At 39.6% G+C, this 25,485-nt stretch overlaps 1 protein-coding gene across 6 annotated transcripts in view; it reads right to left on the reverse strand.

The window, feature by feature from the left end:
- UBR5 (ubiquitin protein ligase E3 component n-recognin 5) overlaps positions 1 to 25,485 on the reverse strand; it is a 124,287-nt gene that overhangs the window by 32,207 nt on the left and 66,595 nt on the right. For 4 of the 6 annotated variants that reach the window (XM_045860999.1, XM_045860998.1, XM_045860997.1 and 1 more), the window contains exons 16-34: positions 24,596 to 24,708; positions 22,925 to 23,068; positions 22,717 to 22,828; positions 22,321 to 22,475; positions 21,844 to 22,041; positions 17,932 to 18,142; positions 16,894 to 17,020; positions 12,809 to 12,960; positions 12,287 to 12,382; positions 11,813 to 11,936; positions 9,480 to 9,577; positions 8,555 to 8,703; positions 7,950 to 8,041; positions 6,617 to 6,763; positions 6,381 to 6,499; positions 6,170 to 6,296; positions 5,713 to 5,842; positions 4,576 to 4,736; positions 4,221 to 4,460 (exon numbers count right to left, since the gene is read on the reverse strand). In XM_045860999.1, coding sequence (XP_045716955.1) covers positions 4,221 to 4,460; positions 4,576 to 4,736; positions 5,713 to 5,842; positions 6,170 to 6,296; positions 6,381 to 6,499; positions 6,617 to 6,763; positions 7,950 to 8,041; positions 8,555 to 8,703; positions 9,480 to 9,577; positions 11,813 to 11,936; positions 12,287 to 12,382; positions 12,809 to 12,960; positions 16,894 to 17,020; positions 17,932 to 18,142; positions 21,844 to 22,041; positions 22,321 to 22,475; positions 22,717 to 22,828; positions 22,925 to 23,068; positions 24,596 to 24,708 — 2,695 coding nt within the window. The remainder of the gene's footprint in view (positions 1 to 4,220; positions 4,461 to 4,575; positions 4,737 to 5,712; positions 5,843 to 6,169; positions 6,297 to 6,380; positions 6,500 to 6,616; positions 6,764 to 7,949; positions 8,042 to 8,554; positions 8,704 to 9,479; positions 9,578 to 11,812; positions 11,937 to 12,286; positions 12,383 to 12,808; positions 12,961 to 16,893; positions 17,021 to 17,931; positions 18,143 to 21,843; positions 22,042 to 22,320; positions 22,476 to 22,716; positions 22,829 to 22,924; positions 23,069 to 24,595; positions 24,709 to 25,485) is intronic. The other 2 variants (XM_045860996.1, XM_045861000.1) reach the window with 2 other exon arrangements.

Here is a 25,485-nt window from a genome sequence, read left to right on the forward strand (position 1 = left end):
CCTGCACCCAGTGTGGTTCAACGGGATTCCCTTGCTAGGACGCTTTTTTAAATCCGTTCTTGGAAACCAGTAATAATTAATCTAATCTCTCAGAAAGTATAAACCCCAAAGAAATTATTTTATCCTAAAGATTTAACTTATAAAGCCCTGGCTGCCATAGCTCAGTGGATTGAGCGCGAACCAAAGTGTCGCAGGTTTGATTCCCAGCCAGGGTACATGCCTGGGTTGCAGGCTATAACCCCCAGCAACTGCACATTGATGTTTCTCTCTCTCTCTATCTCCCTCCCTTCCCTCTCTAAAAATAAATAAATAAGATCTTTAAAAAATATCTATATATTGGGGGTAAAAAAAATCTATATAAAAGTTGGCACAGATAACTGGAAAAATAAAAATTATGGGGGATTTTTATAAAAACAAGATTTAACTTATAAATCTCAGAACTGTTTTTATTTTTAGTAAGCCATTTCAAATCTGTGTTAATGCATGTACTTTTCATGAGTCCTTCCACTGAAATGTTCTAAAGGGAGGTTTTTCCCTCTCCCGTTGCTTTCAACAGCAGCAACCCAGAGGCTGAAGAGCCTCTGGGGCTCCAGGAGCAGCAGCCATCATTAATGCAGTGTGCTTCCTCTGCACACTCACTCCTTAGGAGACCTGCCATCGCCTCCCCTGCCCCAGCTCACTGGCCTTTGACTTGCTTGGGTGTGAATGGCGGGGGGGAAAGACATCAGTTCAAAAGTATGATGTTAAAACTGAATTATAATGAAAGGTGGGGTGCAAAAGAGTATCACTTCCCTGAAAATCAGACCAAGAAACAGCCAAGAAAGGACAGATGCCTGTTATTTAAAAAAAAAAAAAAAGAGAGAGAGAGAACCAGAGTGCAGTTTATCACGCAGGTGGTTGCTGAATTACCCTGTGACCTAACGATTATCCTTTATTTGCAGATTTTAAAACACAGTCTAAAAGAGGTTAAAGGACCTTTGAATGTTTACACTGCTTTGTCCTCACCTCAGCTGCTGTGAAAAACAAGATCAAACCAGTTACACATGAAGAGTCATCAACTGACAGCCTTCACGAATCAACACGTGTCTCGGGCTGCAGGGATTAAAGGAGCCATAGTTTTCAAAGAAGACAGCCTGGGGTCTAATCAAAATAGGAGGGTGCATCATACAGCTCCTCTCTTCTGTCCCCTTCAAATGCAGGAAGCCAAACATAAACCACGATAGGGCACCAGATTTCAAGAGACCTAACCTCCATCAGCCATGGCTGGGTGAAGAGACAGGAAACAGGCCTCCTCAGAGGACTTCTAACTACGCGTCCGCGCTCAGGCACGTCTGGGGCTGCCATTGGTGCCACGGGGGGCGCAGGCTTCAGTGCTGGCTAATCCGGTGCCTCGACTCTCTCCCTACACACCAGGCAGCGATTTCTCTCTACTCTGCCGTCTAACTCTCTGCCTAGTTTAACAGGGGAAAGGAAAAGACCTGTCTAGATTTCTAAATATCTCTAAACTTCAACAGCCGTGGGGCCTTGTTACCTAACCTACCTGAGCCTCAGTTTCCTCAATTTTACAATTAGATTGTGGTATCTGTCGGTTATTGGGAAGACTCAGACAGGTAAACACCTGTAATACTTAGGAAAGTTCCTAGTTCATGCCAACATCTCAGGAACAATTATATGAGGCACAGAGATAGACACAGGTTATTTAATAAGCACACAAGAATTTTAAAAGATGGGAAGAAAAAACAGAAAAAGCAAAACTAGTAAACTTGAGAATTTATACTCCATGGAGTGACAAACACCATTTATCATTCAACACAAGAGAAATCCCAGACACTGGTCAAGTGTTTATGTTTTATTTAAAACATGCTTGGAACATTGGTCCAATACACCCCACATGAAGGACTAACTGTACTGTATCCTAATCAGAGACTTCTGTATTACAGCAGCAGTCTGAAGCATCAGCACTGCTATCTGTCGATTATGAAGTGAGGTCTCCTTCTGGAAAGACATGAGAGACTGGCCTAAGAGGACACCAAGGGGAAATGGAGTAAAGAGGAGAGCTTAGGAGTGCACAACACTGTAATACAGAAACTAAGAAGCAGGACAAGGTGAAAAATGTTAAAACTCAGTAGGCCCTGGCTGGTGTGGCTCAACTGACTGGAGTGTTTGTTGCCCAGAGGATTGAAGGGTGTGGGTTTGATTCCCGGTCCCAGCACATACCCAGGCTGTGGGTTCCATCCCTGGTTGGGGTGTGTATGAGAAGGGAAACCAGTCAATGTTTCTCTCTCACATCAATGTTTCTTTCTCTCTCACCACTGCTCCCTTTTCCCGTCTCAAAAACAATAAAAAAAAATTCCTCCATTGAGGATTTTTAAAAAAAAACTTAGTAACAACAGGCTCATAGATACTCTTTTGAGATGAGATGATACCAAAATCTGTTTAAAATTTTATGTTCTGAAATAAAACCAAGGGAAGGGCACAAAGAATTAACAAGGAAATACCATGTAAGTAACTGGGGGTTCCTTGCAAGGCGTAAGAATCAGGAGCATCACAGGAGTCCAGACGGATTTCACTAGCAGAACCTTTGGACATAGGGTGTATCTGGCAAGTCTGAGAATGTATAGCCTGATTTCTAACAGTTTTCAGCAAATCCTAGAAGTGTGTCAGCTGACCAGGCTGCCATGGGAGAGCTTTGACATGAACCTGGATTCAGAGTCCAGGGTGCCCTATGGACCTGACAGCGAAGGAAGAGCTGGGGCACATACTCTGGCATACGGAGTAATACGAACAGTGAGAGAGCAGATACTCAACCTCACCCCCGACGGAATTCAGGGACTGAGACTTGGCAACTGTCCAAATACTAAAGCAGGCCATTCTTAGTAACACACAGATGTCCAGAAGAGGAAGAAGGGTCTTTAAGGTCTTAAAGATCTTTATAAACACACTGTAACACACACATACAGTAAGAAAACCAGACTCGAGAAAACCAAATAAAATAAACAAGTATTTTTCTAAAGAGCTCTAGAGCCTTAGAGAGAAAGAACGCATGGACACGGACAACAGTGTGGTAACTGCGGGGGTGGGGAGGTGGAAGAGGGTATGGGGGGCAGGACAAATGGTGATGGAAAAAAGGTTTTTCAATTATTAAAAAACATATCTCTAGAGCCTTGCAACTCCAAAGTGTGGCTGCTAAACCAGCAGCTTCGGAATTACCTGACAGTTCATAAGAAATACAGAATCTCAGGCCCCACCTAGACCTCCAGAGTCAGCCTCTGCATTTAAACAAAACCCCAAGTGATTTTCATGTACATTAAAGTCTGAGAAGCACTGTGCTAAATAAAATACACTACAACATTTACTTTTAGGTTCCAAACATTCTGACTCAATGAGCTTACAGTCTAGTGATGGAAACTATCAAATAAATGGAAAAGCTGGCCCTGGCTGATGTGGCTCAGTTGGTTGGAGTGTCGTCTAGTAAACCAAAAGAAAGGTTGCAGGTTCGATTTCAGCCGGAATGTGTAACTGGGCTGCAGGTTTGCTCCCCAGTTGGGGTGTGTACAAAAGGTATCCAATCAGTGCTTCTCTCTCTTTCTCTCCCCCCCCCATCATGTTCCTCTCCCTTCCTCTCCCTCCCTTCCCCACCCCTCTAAAATCAATAAGCATGTCCTCGGGTGAGGATAAAAAATAGGAAAAGATGAATGAAATTTAAATAACTGTTAACTAGAAACACCTTATTACTGAGTTGTTTTAGCCCTATTGTAGTTAATATGGCTGTTTTAGAGAATATTTAAAACTCATCATTCTGACTGTTATTTAGATTATATATAATTTGCCCCACTAGCCTTTGGACACAGAGAAAGTTCTATTTTTTCCTTCTTCAACTTGACCTTCCAGTAGTTATCATTTAAAGGGAAGAAAGAACAGAAAGTAATGTCATCTGTGAAAGTCTTAAGTACCCTTTCTCATCAGATTACTTCATTGGCATAATAAAAACAGTGCCTTTCCAAACCAAAAACAAAACCCACAACTGTACGTCTGTTAAATGTGGAGACACATGCATAATTTTTAAAGTGCCTTCATATGTTCCAAAGTTAAACCTTTACTATTTGTTATACAAATGATCATGTACATCAGCTAAATGTTTATGGAAAGGTTCTGGTACGCCAAACATGACATTTCCAGAGCAAGAATTAATTAGCTTCTATTATCAGATAGAAATCTACCTGCTAGATTGGTCAGATGACGGTCGTGGCGGCAGGGGTTCCACTGAAAACAACTCCTCACTGCCCTGCATGGCGTCGATGCTAGTGCTGGCCAGCGTGAACGGCGCAGTGGGGCGTGCGATCCCCATCCTGACGGGGACGATCAGCGACTCCGCCACGTTGCACAGCTCCTCCACAGCGTACGGCAGCAGTGCCTGGAACACTCGCTTGCACTTCCCAATTGGCTGCGGAATAAAGTTGCTGAAGCAAAAAGGACAACATTGGAATCTTTTATGAATCCTTTCATACACAGTGTTATCTTTTTCACAAAAAATTTATGCAGAACACTATGTAAGTCACAAAAAGAATGCCTTACTTTTTCTTTTTGGATGAAGCCATTTCCACACTAAGAATGACAAAAACTCTTGCCACTGAACGCAAAAACCTCATTGTCACAGCGATGGCCTCTTCCCGACGCCCAGGCGTGTATTTGTTTTGGAGTTCTTTCACTAAGGTACCTAGTAGAGTATCTAGAAGCTTTAAAAAATTATAATCAGTCTATTAATGTTGACATACCTTAAAAGATGTTTAGACATTCATGAAATAAAAAGTTCTAACACCTTTTCAGTCTCAAATGTCTGATTTCTTGTTTTCAGTCTCATAATCCTATGCACAGCAATTAATACTTAAAAGAATACAAATATGTCAAGTCTGAGGAAGATGTTTCACTTATTACAGGGTGCTTACTGAAACAGCGAAGTAAACTCAAGTATTTACATTAATAAATCCATAATCCCATCCCTCTCACTTAGCCATTATTACTTTCTAGCCTCATTTCTATGCGTGGTCTATCATATAGGTATTAATTACAGAGAAGACCCAATTTCATGTTTTCTGGGTTTTTTTTAAATGTTACTTAAAATAACCCTTATTTTTAAATTGCTACATTTCAGTAAGTAGATTAACTGTAATTTGATTTATCAGTCCACCATTATTGGGTCCATAAAATACTTCCATTTTTTATATTGTTCTGTGACATGATTTTCTCTCTCATATCATAAATTATTCCCTTAGGACAAGTTCTGAGGGCAGTGATACTTTTATGGCTCTTGACATTGCTAAGCTGTTGCCCAAAAGAAGACCAAAAGCCACGCCATCCCACAGCACAAGTGCTCTTTTTACCATAACCTCACCAGCAATGGGTTTTGTGCTTTATATTCTTTTCTAATTCCACAGCAAAAAAGGAGTTCTTAAGAGTTTGCGCTGAGTTACTATTAATTTTGTACAATTCTCTCAACATTTTTATACTGTTGTGTTTTTCACACATTTTAGGAATTCATTTAGAATGAAAGGAGCTTCTGCTATTAACTGAGATATTGAAACCACCCCCCAAATTCCATTCCCCTTAATGTACTGCTTAATCAGAGCTATGAGTACTTCTGAGTTTTAACTAGTTGAAGTGTAGGGAAACATCCTTTTCATGTGCTTGTAAATAACCGTTCAAAGGACTTACCAAGATGTCTGCTGTACACTTGACTATAAGACAGTGAGTGAAGCAGTCCAGCCGAATTGTGCCACTTTGCTGGTTGAGGTACACTTGCTCTTCTGGCAAAAGATGGCCTATCCTACTGCTGGCACTCAGGCTGGGTGGGGAAGGAAAGACAGAATGCACTGTGATCACCTACACTAATATGGGAAATACATGAACCTTAAAAAAAAGTAATGAATATGCCCTGGCTGGCATAGCTCAGTGGACTGAGCGCGGGCTGCAAACCAAAGCATTGCAAGTTCAATTCCCAGTCAGGGCACATGCCTGGGTTGCAGGCCACGGCCCCCAGCAACCACACATTGATGTTTCTCTCTCTCTCTCTTTCTCCCTCCCTTCCCTCTCTGAAAATAAATAAATAAAATCTTTTAAAAATAAAATAAATAAATAAATAAATAAATAAATAAAAGTAATGAATACATACGGGTCTTTGTTCTCCTGTGACCCAAACATAATCATAGACTTTAACGCATTCCAGTCCTGCAGAACACGCTCTAGCGCAAGCTGGGCAAACCTTGGGGGCTCTAAATCATGATCAGGCATATCTGAATCTAAAGAGAAAAAGAAATTGTGGGTAAGACAAAAATAAACATCTGCTTTTCATATGTGTCATAACTGTATAAAAATGTACTCACCTTCGGGATTGGCCGTTTTTCGGTTACGATCCTCCCTGATTCGAGGAGGTCTGTACTGGCAGTGCTCCACCGTCTGCCTGGCGACCGTCTGTACTAAGAAGAGTAAGAGGTGCTCTCCCCTGCAAAACAGAGCACTGCTGTGAGGGTTAAGTGTGTGCTGGGGCGGGGTGGGGAGATACTACTTGGGTGTGCTGTGCTTTTTCAACCTAATTTACGTCCTTAAAAAGCCCACTTGCCTGCTGTTTGGCAGGGTGACCAGATTAGTAGCAGTGAGCAGGCGGTAAAGCAGATCCAGGCGAGCAGATTTCTGTCCAGCAATTAGAGTTTTACATTTACATTTCTCCCAACAATCACAGTAGGCTGTCGGTGATGTCCGTTTGAGTCTAAAAAGAATTCACACACAAGTACAAAAACTTTTTTAAAAAGACGAAGGTCTATATTGAAATTATAGAGGCATAACTCACTGAAACCAAACAAAAGCCTTGTTAATTTTGAAATGCAAAGTGAGACTTTTAACATACAAGTAACAAGGAGGATTACTCAGTGGTATGAAGTCTATAAAGCACCACGAAACTCTCCTGAGAAGGGGTGTGTTATAACTGACTTGGGTATAGTCACTTCCCCGGAATGCCTTCCCTATTTCCCCACAGCCCCAACTCAGTTTAAGTGACCTTCCTATGTACGTACATCTAATGAACCCCCAAACCCTTATGGGCAGATGTCTCTTGCTTGTGTCCTCTGACAGGACTGTCAACGCTGTGAGGACAGGGACAATCCTGCCTACCATCACCATAGCCACTCACATAGTGAGTGTACTTAGCAAGCAATGAATAAATGAAGACCATCACTTTTAGATGTTTAAAATAAGACAAACAGCCAAAATTCTTTTAAATGAAAATCATAAGTATCAATATAGTACTTATAATAATTTTCCGCCTGTCCCACATAATTATTTATTTTAAAACAGAACAGACGGTTTTTATAAACCATTTCTCTCAACTACAATTACCTAGGCACCTGCAGCAATTACAGCCTATGTCCCTATGAGACTCTGAGGCACATGGTGAATGTTAGTGCTAGGGTATGTTACTGCTTCTTAAACCTGTGACAACAAACTAGTCATGGTAAATATACTGCTGAACTGAAAGGTTATTATATTTAATTTATGATGTAAATGAAGCACAGGCCAAACATTCACTGTGATTCTCTTAATGTGATTTCCTGCTACTTAAACCCTGCTACAGGCGACCTAAGTCTTTGGCTGGAGCATACAGACAAAACCATCCTGTAGCTGAATCTCAAAAGATTAATCCGATCCTACTCACAAAGTATGATCACGTTTCCTGGGCATATTAGCCTACTTTTATTTAAAGAACAAACATTTATCTCAAAGGACACTTTAAATCAAGAACCATGTTTTAACATATAAACTGGCTTAAAGAGGGCAAGTTGATAAAAACCTCTGCTTTCTAAATCATGGAACAAAATATGACTTGGTATAAATTATTTCCACGCAGAAACAGGAACCCAAACAGTTTGTAATATTAGAGTAAACGAGACTGTACTCACTTGCAATCGTGGCCTTTATGACAAACCCTTGCACACTCTGTGCAACAACAGAGAGACTCCAGCAAGCCGCAAGTTCGACACTCAAAAATATCCTAAATTAAAAGAGCATACTTAAAAAGTGATATGTATGCCTCAGCATAATAATTATTTCTGGTATTTTCTACAACAATTCAATCACAATTACAGCAGAGCAAAATTAATGTGCTCTGGAAACAAAGTCATAGAAAGGGACATCGAATACACACTCAACGACATCAGACAGACAAAGGCAAATCGGGTATTCCCAGTAGGGCAAAATTAATTTACATCATCCAGAAAAAAAGGAGTATAGTTATAAAATTTATATCAAGAGCTGTAGATTGGATTATATTACCTAGTCAGGATTTCTAATTTTCATGATATTCCATAATTAAGACTCAACTCCTCTGCCTCATTTACTTCAGACTTCAATAAAAACTAATTTTCTTTTGAGAAGTTTATAACTCTCAGAATAACATGAAATATTAGACTTGCAACCCCGAGCTACAAACCATAACTCTAGCGACGGTCACGGGGAAAAGAACACTGAAGCTGGCATAAATGCAAGGAAGTGCGAAGCAGCTGACCTGGTTAATGTGCTCGGCTCCGGTCCACGTGAAACTGCAGGTGTCGTTACAACACAAGACGTACAAAGGGGAATCATCAGGGTTGGTGCCTGATGGGCAAACCATTCCCATAAATACGTCTTCCTCTTTCTCACTGGAGGACACTTCAGCTAAAAATATTAAAGAAAGGATTTAATCACAGCCATCCTCTACTTTCCTCAAATGGAAAAGCTCTAACATTTACAGAGTATAAATCAGAAACTACCATATGTTAATTTAAAAAATTGATGAACAAAGTCACCATGCAAGTAAATCCAGCCAATTCTGGTGCAAAGTAAAGCAAAATATAATGCTATCATGACCACATAAGAGGACAGTACGAACGCACCACACATCAGCCACCCAGTCCTTAGCTCTGAACTATGCAGTCAGGATTCAAGGCCTGGCTCTCTTGAACAACGTATAGACAATCACATCAACTATTTATAACCAGTATTTTAAAGAGGATAACTACTTTAATCTTTTAAAGAATGGATGATAGGAATTGATATTCCTTAATTCTTTCCATTAAGCATGAATTCCAAATTAAAACAAAGAGCAAGATATCTATAAAATTTTATTACTACCATCGTTTTAACTACTGGCAGCTTTTATCAATAATCCATTTTTATTTTCAAAAGACAGGTTCTTACACTGTACATTATGGAAACTTTTTGAAATTTAAGAAATTTATACCAGCTGCTTTTTGATGCAAAGTTAGAAGATATAATACACTTGAAATTTTACACACAAACATATACACAAAATAATTATCCTGATAGTTTCTAATCAACCATAATTTCCATATACAGAAATAAAGTTTGAATAATTGTGGTGTTATGTGCACAGAACAGAATCTGCTCAAGTTAAAAAATAAGCAACTCATTTGGGGCTTGGCACCCATTACCTTTGGCAATCTTCTGGGCTGTTTCTAGGATGGTGATGGCAGCAGGATAAGCTCGGCCACTCACCGCTGACATGAATGGGGTCATCCCTCTTGCATCCCTAAAGTCATAAAAATTATACATGAAAATATTAATTATCAGTTACATTTCCTTACTGATTATAAAAGAAATACATGTTCACGATAAAACAAAAACTAGTTACTTTTTTTTTAATTATTTATTTTTAGAGAGAGGGGAAGGGAGGGAGGAAGAGAGGGAGGGAAACAGCAACGTGTGGTTGCCTCTCATATGCCCCCTACTGAGACTGGCCTGTAAGCCAGGCACGTGCCCCCTGACTGGGAATCTAACCGGTGACCCTTTGATTCACAGGCTGGCACCCAATCCACTGAGCCACACAAGCCAGGGCTAGTTACGTTTTGTTAAATAATGTCCCATCACTCATTTGAAAATCACTGATGGTTATTTTCTATTCTCATTTTATCTCATTTAAGAAAGAAAACCACCTCTGTTGACTCCTTATCTCCTTATTTCCCCTTCTTAGCCTTTAGTGACTATATAGACCAGCAAGGGCTCTGGAGTCAAACTAATACTTTTTAAACATGAGGACAGGAATGGGCTCTATTCATGTGGCTTTGATGAGGATTAAATAATTACTTAAAAAGCTTTTAGCACAATGCTGGTGAAATAATATGTACTCAATAAATATTACCTAGTATTATTATGCATTTTCTCTTAAACACACACCTTCAGTGCTCTTTACCAAATTTCTAATCCCTCCTGGAATTTCCAAGGAGGGATTCCAACCCCACCCACCTGTGCCTCCCTCTCTCATCCACCATAGCAACTACCACTTCTATGAGGGTAGTACCGACATCTATACTTGCTTACTTGATAAACCTACTTGGGATTTCCCAGGGCTCCCTCACATTCAACACACCTAACCACTAACATCGTCTTTCTCCCCAAATCTGCTCTCTTCCTGCCTCCTCTATGTCAGCCACCAATATCACTGTCCCTTGTAACTAAGACAAAAAAATTGGATTCTTATGAAATCTTCCTTCTAAACCAATTTTTTTTACTTTGCATCTAATCTTTTCCATTTCAACAACTCATTAGTTCAGTTTATTGTAAGTAGGCATATAAAACATAGCCTCAACTCTAGTCTCTACTCTTGCCTAGTTTAATCTTTTTTTCATATCACCATCACACCATTATCCTTATAACCCCACTTCGATACTACTACAGTCTAAACAAAGTCACTATTCAGGAGATTCAAACCCAAAGAATAGAGGCCAAAGTGGTGGCTTTAATCTAACTTTTCAGATTTACTGGCTACTGTTCTCCTCTGACCATCCATTTTCAATTGGATGAATTACCGTTTCTTAAAACATTTATACTTCTCCATTTCCATGTTGTTGCTCACTCTTCTCCCTTATCCACTCCTCATGATCCTACTCAAACTTCATCTTCATAAAGCTACCTACTACAGAATACTCCCTTCTGTTTATTCCAAAATATGTGTGGGTCCCTCCTACCCCAAACTAACGTCTCAGTTCTGGCAGCAAGAGACAGACCAGCGTTGGGATTCCAGCTGTGCCACTCCCCAGTTTTGTAACCCTGGGCAAATTAATTAACCTCTGTGTTTTCCAACGTAAAATGGGAATAATATCACCTATTCCAGATGGTTATTGGTAGAATTAGAAGAGTTAATGCAAGTAGCATTTGGTGCCGATAATGGCCAGCTGTTATTAAAATGTTTATTGTTAAGAATTTGTAAAAAAAGATAAACAATCATGCTTAAAGCAGGGATATAATCTATTAATGGTTAATGAGCATTTACCCCAGAATACTTATTTGAAAACTCTGCACAATCTCACAATGCAGTCTATGAGCCAAAAAGATCTCCAAAGAAACCATCGGAACCACCTGCACAGTTTTAAAATACAGGTTCCAGGCCCCATCCCAGACCTATGGAGTCAGGCTTCTGGTGTAGAGCTTGGGAGAGAATCTGTATAATTTTTAAAGTTCTCCAGGTGACAGTGATAGAACTAATTTGTGGATTCACATTTGAGAATAATAAAGCACTGTGATCTTTTTAACATATACACACTCGGATCAAACTAACGTAAAATCATTTTATATTCATTTAGTGTGCACTATATTTTATGGAGAAGGCATTTTCCACTGAAGAGAGCATAGTAACAGAGGAAATACAATTCTGGATTCTGATAAATTATTTTAAATTCACATAAGGTAACTGTCACACACTACAAGAAGATCAGCTTAAAAGGAGCTAAGCTAAATGATCTTATCAAAAGCATACTAAACTTCTTACTTAGCAGAGAGGAGTTCCCGTAGATAGGGCTGCAGAACAACACTGTCACATAACAATTTCAATATGAAATGAGCATTGGCCTTTCGATCCTTGGATTCCACTACAGATGGCTCTGTGGAAGGACCTGTAATTAAGCAGAGCCACTTGGTAACAAAACAAGAGTAAACAAGACAGAGTAAAAGAATATTCTGAAATAACATACTAAATCTATTAAATGAACCACCAGAAAAATATCTAGTATTAGTAATAAATTGGTCACTTTATGAAAGATAATTTTAACGTATTTTACAAGTATCAACTGATGAAATGTATATACATGTACACCAAAATTTCACTGATGTAGGGAAGAAAATTAGATGCTTTTCAAGCCAAGGAAAGTCACCTTGAGATAAAGCGTGGACCTGTAAAACTTATTTCTGAAGGGAGTTCTTTTCCAAAAGCCTAATAAGCAAACAAGATATGAGAGATTCTCACCTGGAATGGTGGAGGTGCTTGGTCCTTGACCGGTGCCAGTGGCTGCTGTGGTAAGAGATCCCACAGCAGGGGCCAGGATAAAATCAATGTCACCATCTTTCAGTAAACAGAACAGCAGGATGTATATCATTACAGGCAACACAGCCCTAACACGCTCTTTTAACTGGCCTTATGGCTCTTCTGCACAAGCCAAACGACAAATCGGACAGAGGTTTGAGTGTGCACTTCTTTCCCTAACTATAAGAGAAGGAATCTCCTGGGTAATTTATTGACTTGTCTTGACATATTACTAGGTAGCTCCTTACCAGTACGGAAACATTTCAATAGAAGATACCTGACAAGAGCTTCTAGAATTTTAATTTTTAAATTACAAACCCCTTAAACCAAATCTTTATAATTAAATTCATTATAATACATATTAGGCTACTTTAAAATTTCAGATTTCTCAATATTCCATTAAATGTTCAATTACTTTTCTTTCATAACCTTGTCTTTTGGTTAAAAACTAAATAAACACCTTACCAGGATCCATTGCAGGAGGGTCAGGAACCCAGCTAGGGGGCGCTATCGGGGGTGAGACTGGATCCTGATGGTCACTGGACGAGGCTCCAGCTTCGTGTCTACCCAAACCAGCCGCTCTCAACGACCGTCTCATCATTTCCCGCAGTCTCAAACTAGAAGAACGCGGACAAAACCAAAACTCACTACCGTGACCAAACGTAATGAAAAAGGTGCACAGAACTTCTCATCTGAGATCAAAGTTTGTTCTACAAGCAAATAGTCCAGGCAAGGGCAGTGAGTACAAATGCCAATTCTGGAAGCACAGAATAAGTCAGTGAGGAATAAAAATGAAACTGAGGGCTCCTAGTACCCAGGTCAGCATTAAAGCCACTGTATTAAGCTCCCACACAAACTTAAGCGCAGGGAACAAAAGCTGTGATGAAGTTTAGAAAATAATATTTTATACAGTTAAGACAAATGACAGCTGAATATTGAAACAAAAAACTTTTCTGTCCTCTTTATAATCAGTAAGAATTAAGTTTAGTAATAGACATCAGCGAACAGACTGATTAGCACAAAACTAGCAGAGACTAGTTTAGCCCACTAAATCCCTTTTCTATGATCTCAAAAGCAACTGAACTAATATCCACAGAATAAGTAGTTTCAAAACAAAGACCAATTTAGATTTATTTTTTATACAAAAAGTTTTTTTAACAGTACATCTTGCATCCCAAGTAAATTAATGAAGGAAAATGGAGCTTGTAAAATGTGTTGTTAGATTAATATCTGGGCATAATATTTTTTCTCCTGCTATTAAAAAAAATACTGCACAGGTGTGCACATCACTAAAAGAAAAAGAAATATTCATAAACACAGACCTCGTTAGGGGAACTGGTAACTACCTACACAAAAATCTATTACCTCTAAATAACAGCTTACAAAAGCTACAAAATTAATACAGTAAGAATTAACAGCAATTAAAAGAGAGCGCATGAGACTAATCCCTTCAACTCAGACACAATTTCAGAGCTTCTAAATGAAAGAGTAAAAATTCAATTTTAAGGGCCAGGCAACATGTAAGGGATTTCATTCTTCCTTTCAAGTTTAATCCCTAAAATATGACATTTCTGATGTAAAAAACCTAACACCTTACCAGGTGAGCATTATTACATCTACAAATAAGTAACTTAGATTTTTATTAATATTTGAATCTCTAATTATGATTATTTAATCTGAGAGTAATTGTGTTTTTCCATAGCAATATGTTTTCAATTTTATAAGGAAATTTCTATTTCATTTAGAGGCTACTTTCAAGAAATGTCTATTTTACAAGGCTTTTGCATAACGATGTACCTCTGGAAACAGAAACATTCTTTGGAAGACTTTGCTATAAATTTTAGTGTCTCAAATAGTATCTTAGTTATTATAGTATTCACTATTTAAAAATACCTATAGTTAATTGTTACGTTATCAATGTCTTCTCTCTCCCAATTTGGAAATCTGAGCTTAAGAGTTTTAAAATGGGGAGGGGAGCAGGGCACAGTGATTATTTCAGCTGAAGTCACATTTCTGTCTGAAGACATCACCCACGGAGAAGGCAGGCTCCTTACCAGTGACAGTACACACCAGGGTGACTGTCCACACTATGATGCTCCTATGCCATTTCAATTAGGCTCAACACAGACCCTTAGCATCCTGAACGTATCTTACTCAACCACACACAGAAAGAAAAAAAGTCAGCTATAATTGGGAGGCACTGCAAGTAACCTGAAAATAAATGCAAGTTTTGGGCTCATCAAGAAGGCTTACACCAGGTTCACAAACTCTACGCCTTCTGGGCCCAGGTGATAAAATAAGTAGAGGAAAGGGCAGTCAGGTATAAGAAGTAGGAAGTAATGGCAAACTAGCAGTGCGCGTGCTCATCTAAAGACATTCAAATTTTAAAGAAAAAAAAATTTAACATTGCACAGGCCAAACAAAATGTATGTGAACTACTCTCCAATCTCTAGCTTAGAGTAGATTAAGAATAAGTGAAGGTAAATGGAGACCATAGTCTCATCTTGAACTTGCAAACTCCCAACTTTGTTGTTGTGGTGTAGACAATTCAATATTAAATGAGGGGACCATTCCTTGTCATTAAAAAAAGTTGTCCTTAACCTCTTTTCTTCATTAGGTCTTGGAAACATTTTTAAGTACAATGCCCAGCTCCTCATACAGATTCTTTAAAAACAAAAACAAAAAACAAAAAAAAAGAAAATTATTCTTCAAGATGTTGTACACAATTCATGAAGATTCACCTGTATCCTCAGTGGCTGAGGACAGTACTGAGAAGATACCACCTTGGCTGCTAAGGTTCAGAGTTTTGACATTTCTTCGTATAGGCTTGCCTGGAAGTCATCGTATTTTCTGACAATATGGAAGAATTCAAGGATGATGTAATTTCCTCTTTGTAAGCACGTTATATCCATGCTACAGAAGCCTTAGAATCCAGTCATGTTCAAACATACCACTGTGACAAAAAAGCGAAGGTCATGTGTCTTCCAGATTAACAATCTCTAGAGTACATACACCTGCAATCAGATGCATCAATCAAGCTTTCCACTAAATCTGCCCTTTGTACTCAGGAACTATTGAGTCACATAACAAAACTTCTGAGTCAAATCATCATTTGAAGGCATTTAACAGTACTCCAGTCAACATTGAAATCGCATCAGTTTTGAGCTTACAGCTCATGAATCCCAGCCTGCATACTCATCAAGGGGCATCGCCTAGAAAATCCAGTGTGGGCTAGAGGAGGGTTTCACTTCAGTGAAGCAGAGTCTGTGGACTTCCTACTGCCCGGCGTGGATAATAAGACTCCTGTGCTTTCATCTGTTCAATCGGCAGCCCTGAGTTTGAACTGGGTAAGAGCACTGCAGTGAAATCTTCGGCAAATGCCTCAAAGGAGCTTACTCTGCAAATTATTTCTGTGAGCAACGCATCACCCACTCTTGAAGCTCCTTTTAGTCTTTGCCTTCAAAATAATCCTTATATGAAAAAAAGATGCCGGCAGCACTGGCATTGGACCAACCATATCACAGTCCAACTTGATTTGCACCTGTATTCTCCCTGAGGAAATGAAATACCTGAAATAATTCAGACACTAATTTCTTCATGAAGCATTTAAGTTGCTTTCCATTTTTAATCAAATACTTTGTCTGCTCAGTGTAATCCTAAACAAATAAATTGGTCATCATTTCCATTTTGTATAGTCTATATAATGTCTTTGTACTGTTTTAAATTATAATTTGGTCACCCAAAGAATAGCGTTTAATAAATCTCACCTTAGGATGTTTTTGAACCTGGGAAGCTAGAAACCTGGTACCAATTTTAGAGGAATCATTTTTAAAGGGACAGTTGAATATGGAACAGAAAATAGGCAAAAACCCCTCCACTCTGGGTAGGCTTTCCAACCGTCACATCAGCACAGTGAGCAGTGCTTCCGTCCACGGTCTGTCAAGTGTCCAAGAACTCTGGCTGTCGGGTCTAATGTACGTGTGCTTTTTCTTCAGGAGAACAACTATATCCTGAATTCTCTGTGCTGGTCACCTACTCAAACACCTAGTAATAATTTTTAACGTGTTACTTAGCTTTGCCCATCCCAAAACTCAGGAAGCCTGAAAATCGGTAACACCAAACACCCTTAAGACACACCAGCCTTTCGCTGCCTCCCAGATCATTAAGACATCTGAGAAATTGACCTAAACAAGCTATTTGAAAATAAAAGATTGAGTTCTTTCAATTACTGTTATTAGTTGTTCTCCAACTAAAGAAAACAGCTTCCTAGGAAACAAAAATGATCAATTTAAACCACATTCAAAGACTCAAGTCTGAACTACTTGTTTAAATTATCACAAATTTCTGAAGCATCCTAGGCCCTACTGTTGTTCTACGCTTAAATTCTGAATAGAATTACCAGGTGTTTTTCCCAGGGTGCTACTGGGAGGAACAAAAACAAAATGAAAGGACCCATCAATTCATGCATGTGGTAAGTAAGAGATACATTTCTTTTCCTGTACTTGGATTTTCTTTTGCCAATTAAGCTTTCCTGGTAAAAATCACATTACCTTCGGCTACTCGATGATCCAGCCCGATTACCCGGGCCGTTACTTGAAACAACTGATATTGCATTTGCAATGGCCTCAACAGCAGAGAGCCTTTCAGCAAATGTATTTCTTTCAGAGCGCTCTGCTTCTGAAACATAAGAGAAAAAATTAGGATCAACTTAAACTTCAAAAGTAACTAAGAGATCAGGTACGTACAAGCCACTGAATGCTAACTGCTTTGTGTTTTAATGCTGATTCATACACTAGAAATGACTAATAACTTAAATTTTCCTCCCTAGAGCAATAAACGCCTAACCTAGACTGAACTATGAACTTTAATATATGAATTATTTCTTTATTCTGCCTTATGTTTCAACCCCCAAGAGATCAAAACTGTGGTTATTCATAAGTAGAATGAAATACAGCTCTCACTACCAAGGAGGGAAAAGATCCACATATCAATACCTCAATCTTTGTTTATATACCACTCACTCAAACCACTATTCAAAAATGTGGCTACTAGAATATCACTGGCAGAATTCAAAATAAGGAAAAACATTAAGAATTACACAGCTGCACTTTAGGTTTTCAGTTTCCCCCTTCATTCACCAATGAAAAACCTTAAAGCAAAAACTCTACTTTTCCAAAAACATCTAACAGCTCATTAGATTACTTTTCCCTCTGTATTCTGGGATTAAGATTGCCTTAATGTAACTTGCCTTCACTTGCTAAATAATTCATTCTCATGGCAATAAAAAATCACCTGCAATTATAAAATCAGTAAAGGTCACTAATTATCACACAGAGAATTTATATACATTATAGAGAATAGAACTCAACAACAAAACACATCAATAAAAATTTTACTTGCTTATGTCATATGCTCATCCTAATAAGAGGAAACTAACTTTTACCTTCTGAGAATGTAAAAACTCCTCGATTTTATGAAACAAAGTACCATAAATTCTTCATAATGATTAACTTCTTTCCTTCAATCGTTGTTATACTTTCAAAATTGTCTAAAACTCCTAAACACTTCAATATAGTTTTTAATCTCACCCTCTTCTTCTTTAGTTTCCTTATTGCTGGTTGGAAAGCACACTGATACACAAGCATGCAAAATATTTCGATTTCCATCACATCGGTGGCTGATGAATGTCTGTAGCACCTGTAGGTTCTGCTCCAAGACAACCGCTTGCTCTAGGTTCATAAGATACTGTCGACAGGCCTCATAGTCACAGCGGAGGATGTGCTGCATTAAGGTCTGTTTCTGTGAGCAAATTAGGGAAAATATCTTCAATAAATTTGAGTAACATTACACACATCAAAAATTTCTCATGGCCAACAAAATAATACAATCAGCTCTGCAAATAAGGACAATTTCAGGTAGATGGAAAAGGAGCTGAACTTAAGGGTACCCTTTAAATAGGGTGCGCAACTGACAGGAATGGAAAACAGTGGGTACATTTTCTATACAGAACTGGTAAATATTTTCAGCTTTTGCAGTTAACTTGACTCAGGCTGTCGCAGGAAAGCACCAATGTACAACGTGCAGCGTAATGGCAGTAGCTGGAGTTGGCCCACAGGCAACATTCTGCCAACCCCTGGTTCACATTATCTACAGGGTGGGGCAAAAGTACTGGTTTACAGTTGTGAGGGTGCAAAACACAGCTTATTCTTCTATTATTATTTATTAATGGTTGCATTATTAATTAATGCATTATGAACTGTAGACCTACTTTGCCTCACCCCAAACATATAACAATGACCAAATTAGAACCCTAATTAGTACTGTTAACCAATTAAGCAAAGGGTATACCTTCCACTTCAAGCCCACTCACACCCTCTTAAAGGCTGCACCACACTGTGGTACCTAAAAATCAAAACTTTCAACTTCCCAGAAATCATGACACAAGCAATGACCTCCTCAGAGGCCACAATGAATGTAGTTCATTATCAAAGACATGGTAGTACTGATAAAGCACAGAATGTATCATTCATTACCTGAGGAACAGCCTGCTCTAGACTGAATACTTGTGTCCTCACCCCCTTCTCAAAATTCAAATGCTGAAAATCAAAATGCTCCAACCCAATGTGACAGTGTTTGAAGTTGGGACCTTTGGGAGGTGATCAGATCACCAGGGGGAGCCCTCATGAGTGCGATTAATGCACTTAAAAACACCTGAAGGAGTGTCGCAGGTTCGATTCCCAGTCAGGATACATGCCTGGGTTGCAGGCCATGACCCCCAGCAACCGCACATTGATGTTTCTCTCGCTCCCTCCCTTCCCTAAAAATAAATAAATAAAATCTTAAAACACACACACACACACACACACACACACACACACACACACCCCTGAAGGAAACAGAATTCCCTCCTCCCACCACATGAGGGTAAAGCAGGCCCACACGATACACGAAGTCTGCCCAGGCCTTAATCTTGGGCTTCCAGCTTCCAGAAATGTGAGAAATAAATTTCTGTTGTTTATAAGATAACAGAATGTACTAAACCACAGCAAGAACATACTGAAAAGTTTAAATGAACTTCTTTCAGAATATAAAACTATAGTTATGGGATATTTAATGGAATGAATATAAAGCATTCGTTGCAGAAAACAAGTAATATTGTTCATTTTAACTAGAATTAGAAACTGCCGGAAAAAAGCAGGTGGGGAAAGAATGTGTGGAAATACAAAGGAGAGAGAGAAGATGCAACTGAACAACTTGCCACCTCCCCATCCCTTCGCCCAACCTCATGGGAAGGGAGAGAGTGCAGGATGGGGTGGGGGACAAAAAAAACTGTGTTCAGGACCCGCCACACGTGAGAGGGGCCATCTGAATGTGGAACTACGACTCTAAGGTGACCCCATAAACTGCAATCTCCGGTTCGAGAGTACCAGATGGGCCACATACAACTAACCTCGCCAGAGTCAAGTGACATATGTGCATTAATCAGCATGCTGGTATGGAACTATGTCCAAGTCTGTCTAAAGAACAAGAAGCACACTGCTTTTAAAGGTAATGAAAATAAGGGTGTTCTGCTGCACACTGCTGTGATACAGAACATCTTCAAGCAATTTTGCTAGGAGCAGCTACTCTTCAAGGAACTTCCATCGCCAACCTGCTGGACCGGACACAGGCTCTCAGAGCTGAGGGTATCAATACCACACTTACTCTGTTACAAGCACAAGAAGTTATTCTGCATCACTATATGTTGTATTTGTTACTTATTCTTATAGCAAAATGCAAGGAGAGTTCACAAAAAATAATTCTTGCAAGTCCACTATGCACCAAGCCCTAGTCACTGCAATACAAAGATAAATGACACACTTTATCCCCTACACATGGGGTAAGGACACATTTTATCTTTACCCTTGAGATGCTGACAAAGTGCAGGGGTCACAGAATCAAATGCCTACACAAGCATTTAAAGTAATATAAATGAGTGGAGGCAGCTGGGTGTAAAAAAAGATAACATAACCTGTATAATAAATAAAAGGCAACAACATCTAGACTCGGAGCAACTCCAAGCAGTGGGAACTGCCAGGAACTGCCAGGAAAAGCAGAGACCAAGACCACACTCCTCCTAGTTTTCCGTCTCTCTTGCAGGATCCTCATCGTCTTCCCGGCATCTAAGTGCTGGGACTCCGCTCCCAGCTGAGTCCTTAGACCTTTTCTCTTCTCCTTCAGCGTGGTAATATCCCTCATCATTATTCCTTTAACTATCAAACATACACTGACAACTCCTAAGTGTATTTCTCTAGCTTGGTCCCCTCTCTCTTCTGGTCTTTGGACTTCTACACCGAACTTGACACACATCTCCTCCTGGATATCCTACAGGCGTCTTAAATCTAACACGTCTGAAACCAAACTCCTGATGGCACACCCCACCTCTAACCAGCCTTCGTCTCGGTAGGTGGCACTTTCATTTTCCCAAAACCTTCTGCCCTCCTGTTTCCTCCATCTGACACCCTATATTTAGCCATAAGCAAATCCTGTTGGCTCTACCTTAAAGCACATGTGGCACAACCCAGAATCTCATCACTTCTCACTCATAACTGTACCTCCCAGGCAAGGCCACCCTCACCTCCCACTTAGATTATTTTAATAGCTGCCTATCGGCCTCCCTACCTCCCCCATCCCCCTGGTACTCAGCGTGTAGCCTCTCTAAGTCAACTGAGGTCAACCTCTGCTCAAACTGCTCAGTAACTTCCCATGGTGTTACCTCGGCATCCTACAAAGACCTCAACAGCAGCATATTCAACACGCAACTCCTCCTCCTCCCTCTTCCCATCTGTTTCCCCTTCTATGTTTCCTCTCCACATCGGCCACACTCACATCAGAAGCTTTCAAACTCTATAGTTCCCACTTTCTTCACAGCTCTCAAATCTACCCACTCTTGCTCATTTCCCAGAGTTCAAGCTTACTTTGTTTCTCACCTGGATAACTATATTAGCTTTTTTATGTCTCTGAACTTCTGTTCTCTGTCTACTGCTAGTCTTCCTTGTGAAAGCCAGCTTAAATTCCTTCTCCTAGCTTTCAGGGGAACTCCTACAACCCTTAGGTTAGCACGTGAGACACCTACTGCCTTTCTCCAGACTTTACCAGTGCCACTCACTAATATTTGTGAGCCCTACCTTCTTGTTCTGGCAAAAGGTACGAATTCTCCCAGGCCTGAGATAACATGGCCCACCTTCACCTTGTGTCCAGGAGACACCTATCTGATTGAGCTCTGTGCAGGGCACTGCCTCCTCAGAGAAACCTTTTCTACAGTCACAGTGTCCATCCCCATACTGTGCGTGCCCTCCTCAAACACTTGAATGACATGTAATCACTGATTCACTCATCTCTCTTGTCCTAGTAGACTATTAGCTCCTGCAGGGAAGGGGCAATGAATGATCGATCTATCAACTGGACTCATCAGTTGTCTCGTGAATTCAAATACCAAGTAGTTTCAAAAGTCACATTACCTCTACAGCCATGATGATTATAGCAGCTTTCTTTTTGATTGTTGAGTTGGCAGGAAGATTTACTAAAGAATGTACACCCATTCCAAGGCTACTAATGGGTGGAAGATCAAGCCAATCAGGATCCCTTATTCCTCCCATGCAGTCTTTGGCCATTGGATAGATTGTACCATTTCCATCTCGAAGAATAATAGGAGACTCCTATACACAGACAGGAAATAATAAAATTTGCTTACCAATCAAAACTGTATCTCCAATTTTTACAATAGTTACATATTTATTTTTAATTGGTTTTATATATATGAATACATATATATATTAGTTAGTAATAATGACTGAGTAGGAAACCTAGTATTCAAATGTGCTGAAAATTCTAAATTCCTCAATCGTTAGTTAATAATAAGCAAATTAGAACTATTTACTTCACGAAAATGACAATGTTGTCATATCACTTTTCAAAAGCAAAAAACGCCTCTGTACCTGTCCAGCAGTGAAAATGGCTACACTCCTCTCATTCTGACCAAGGAAAGCAATGCTGCTTGTAGGGAAGTTATTCTCCTGTTCTGCTTTTCCTGTAGCAAGATCAAAGATACAGTACCGTACCCAATTTCCAGTCTTCAAAACAGCATGCACACCTTCAGAAACATATAAAAATAAATTACTATATGTCTTTAGTACTCTCTGATAAATACTACCAAATTTTGACTTCTCTGGCCACATTTGTAAATCAATTCCAACAGATACATGTTACTCTATCGCATTACGTGCAGGGAACAGAAAGTGTCAGATGCCTCAAGCCACTTTAATCTGTCAATTACTGTGTGAGTGCTGAGGAGACACAGAGTATGGCAGTTGAAAAACTTAAAGAACCTTTACCTTTAGAATCTACATTCACTGCTAATATTTCTGTTTTTTCAGGTATGCAAAGCTTTTTAGGAGTCCTTTGGAAACAGTCAGGAACTTTGGGTGTCCCACCAGTTTTGACAACCTAAATGACACAAAAGGAATTTTGCTCTCAAATTCTGTAACATCCTCAAGGAGGCAGTCCCAAGACCCTCCCGCCGAGCGAGTCCTCCACGCTCACCTGCAGCTCATCGATTCTGAGTAACCTACAGTCCTGCAAGAGAGAAGAAGGGTCTGCATCTGACCCAGAGCTGCTCTGACAGTTTGTGCTACTGGACGTTCCTGGGAACTTGACAGCGACATAGGCACCATCCACCTTTAGCACCTAGAAACACAGGTAAATATACTAAATATTAATACTGTATGTGAAATCAATACAGCAAATGGTTTTCATTGAATTAATTTAACATTGAGGAATTTAATTCTTTTTGAGTGTTCCTTCAATCATCACCAATTTATTAAATCAACATAAACAGACCCACCGAAACTTTGTTGTTGTTATCTATTATTCAAGGCTTACTTTCTAGAGAAAAACTATTCCCTAGAGCCAGTGATTACGGTCTGCGGATGTTTAGCAATCTACTGAAAAAATTAAGTATAATCCATAAAATCCTCACATCATCCTTCTTTAATAGTTTAGAGCCTGGCAATGCAAAAGAAATTTTGCAATGAGGGTAACGTTCCATTGTCCCACATGATGGCCATTAGTGGCTTGAAAAGGGGCTGATGTGACTGAGGAGCTGGCTTTAATGTTACTTAATTTTACCAAAACTAATTAGCCACATATGCAGCTAGGGGCTACCATACTGCACAACACAGGTATACATACAGTCAATAATGCACAGGGAAACAAGCACAGGACTTGAACCCAGAATACCTGAGTCCCACCTCTGCTACTTACTGCTTTTGATTTTGAGCCAGAAGAAAATACCTGCCCCCAAATACAGTTCCACTTTGACAATCAAATGTAACAGAATATGAAAAAGATCTTTGTTAAGTGTGTGTGGTGTGTCTACTCTTTCCTTTAAGTACAAATGAAAGACCATCACATTTCAGAAATTAAGGAGCAACCAAGAAAACCTTTACTTTGAAAATATTCTACGATAGATCCATTTTGGTTTTAAGTGTTACATGGAGAGAAAGGTGAAATTAATGACATTCCAGCTGACACAGTCCACTAACTTGGTTTCCTAGAAGGTAAGATGTTCTCCACAGAGCAGGGAAGAGAAGGTCAAAGGTGACTTAAAGTAATGAGATGTTTAAATGCTATGGAAGATGGCCTCCATTAGAACTGTCTCCTAGTTCCAAAGAATGGGCTATATCAAGAAGTAATGAGCCCTGGCTGGCATAGCTCAGTGGATTGAGCGCGGGCTGTGAACCAATGTGTCCAGGTTCAATTCCCAGTTAGGGCACATGCCTGGGTTGCAGGCCATGACCCCCAGCAACCGCACATTGATGTTTCTCTCTCTCTCTCTCTCTCTCTCTCTCTCTCTCTCTCCCCCTCCCTTCCCTCTCTAGAAATAAATAAATAAAATCTTTAAAAAAAAAAAGAAGTAATGTATCTATCTCCTTGCAGCTTTTTTGCAAATCTAAAATTATTCCACAATAGCATTTTTTTAAAAAAACAACATAGCAAAAATGCTCAAAGAGGCATGATAATCGCCTGTTCATCTGTCGTGCACAGAGGGGATACCTGCATCAGATTAGGGGTGGGACTCACAGAGGTCATGGAGGGTGAGAAACAAAGCACCTTTGTCGGAGGAGCTGATGGACACTCACCAACCATAAATCTGGGACAACCAGTACCATTACAGTTCTGTTAGAGATTAACGCTTAGATGTTCTGAACACACCTTGCCAACAGGAACATTCTTAACATCTTCCACAAAAACGACTTCCCGAAGAGACCACTGCTCTTCGTTCACCTTCTCCTCCTCTTTGGGGGCTGGGGTGGACCGCCGTCGTTCTTAGACAACAACAAAAGGGTGAGTGCCGAAAAGACAGTGCAAAAGAGACTTTACAGATTTCATCTAGACACATGAACACTCACTGTCGAGGGATACACAGTCGAGATAGCTAAATAAAAATCTGGTGGACTCCTGCTTTATAAATTGCGGTCTTACAACCAACTTCCACTTACTAATGAATTCAGAGTGAAAACTAGCCTTATCTGTTCAATGTCTAAAAGGACTGTAGTAGTCTACAACCAGCTGCAAGGAAGAAGTACCAAACGTACCTTGGGCCCTCAAAAGTAGGGCTGAGCAAGGTTTAAAAAAAAAAAAAGGGTGCGTTGAGCTGTTTTTAAAACTATCACATAGCTATTAAAGTCTAACTTTCAGTTTCAACTGCAGAGCAACTACACTATAAAATAAATTTATTGTGAGGAACTTTAAAAACACTCTTGAAATCTAAGATACACTAGTAACTAAGTATACAAATTCTACAAATTCTGAGCGGAAGTTGTGCCTGAGCCATTACCAGTTTACAGTAACATTCTCAGCAAAGCTGGGCAGATAGCTAGCTAGTGGCAGTTACACATTTTATTTCCTGTAAAAAATTATAATGCTCAAATACAATAGGAATAGCCAATGCTGTAAATAATACTTTTTTCATTTTCATTTAAATAAAGCTGCACACACACACACAAATCAAACCAGTAGAAACACAATTTATATAAAAAGGTATTAAAAACAGCAGGAGCTGCCCCATCAGACAGAAACCGGACGCAGAGGCGTGCCGGACG

The sequence above is a fragment of the Phyllostomus hastatus genome, unplaced genomic scaffold (assembly GCF_019186645.2).
Source record: "Phyllostomus hastatus isolate PE091 unplaced genomic scaffold, TTU_PhHast_1.1 phas_scaffold_21, whole genome shotgun sequence".
Lineage (NCBI taxonomy): Eukaryota > Metazoa > Chordata > Mammalia > Chiroptera > Phyllostomidae > Phyllostomus > Phyllostomus hastatus.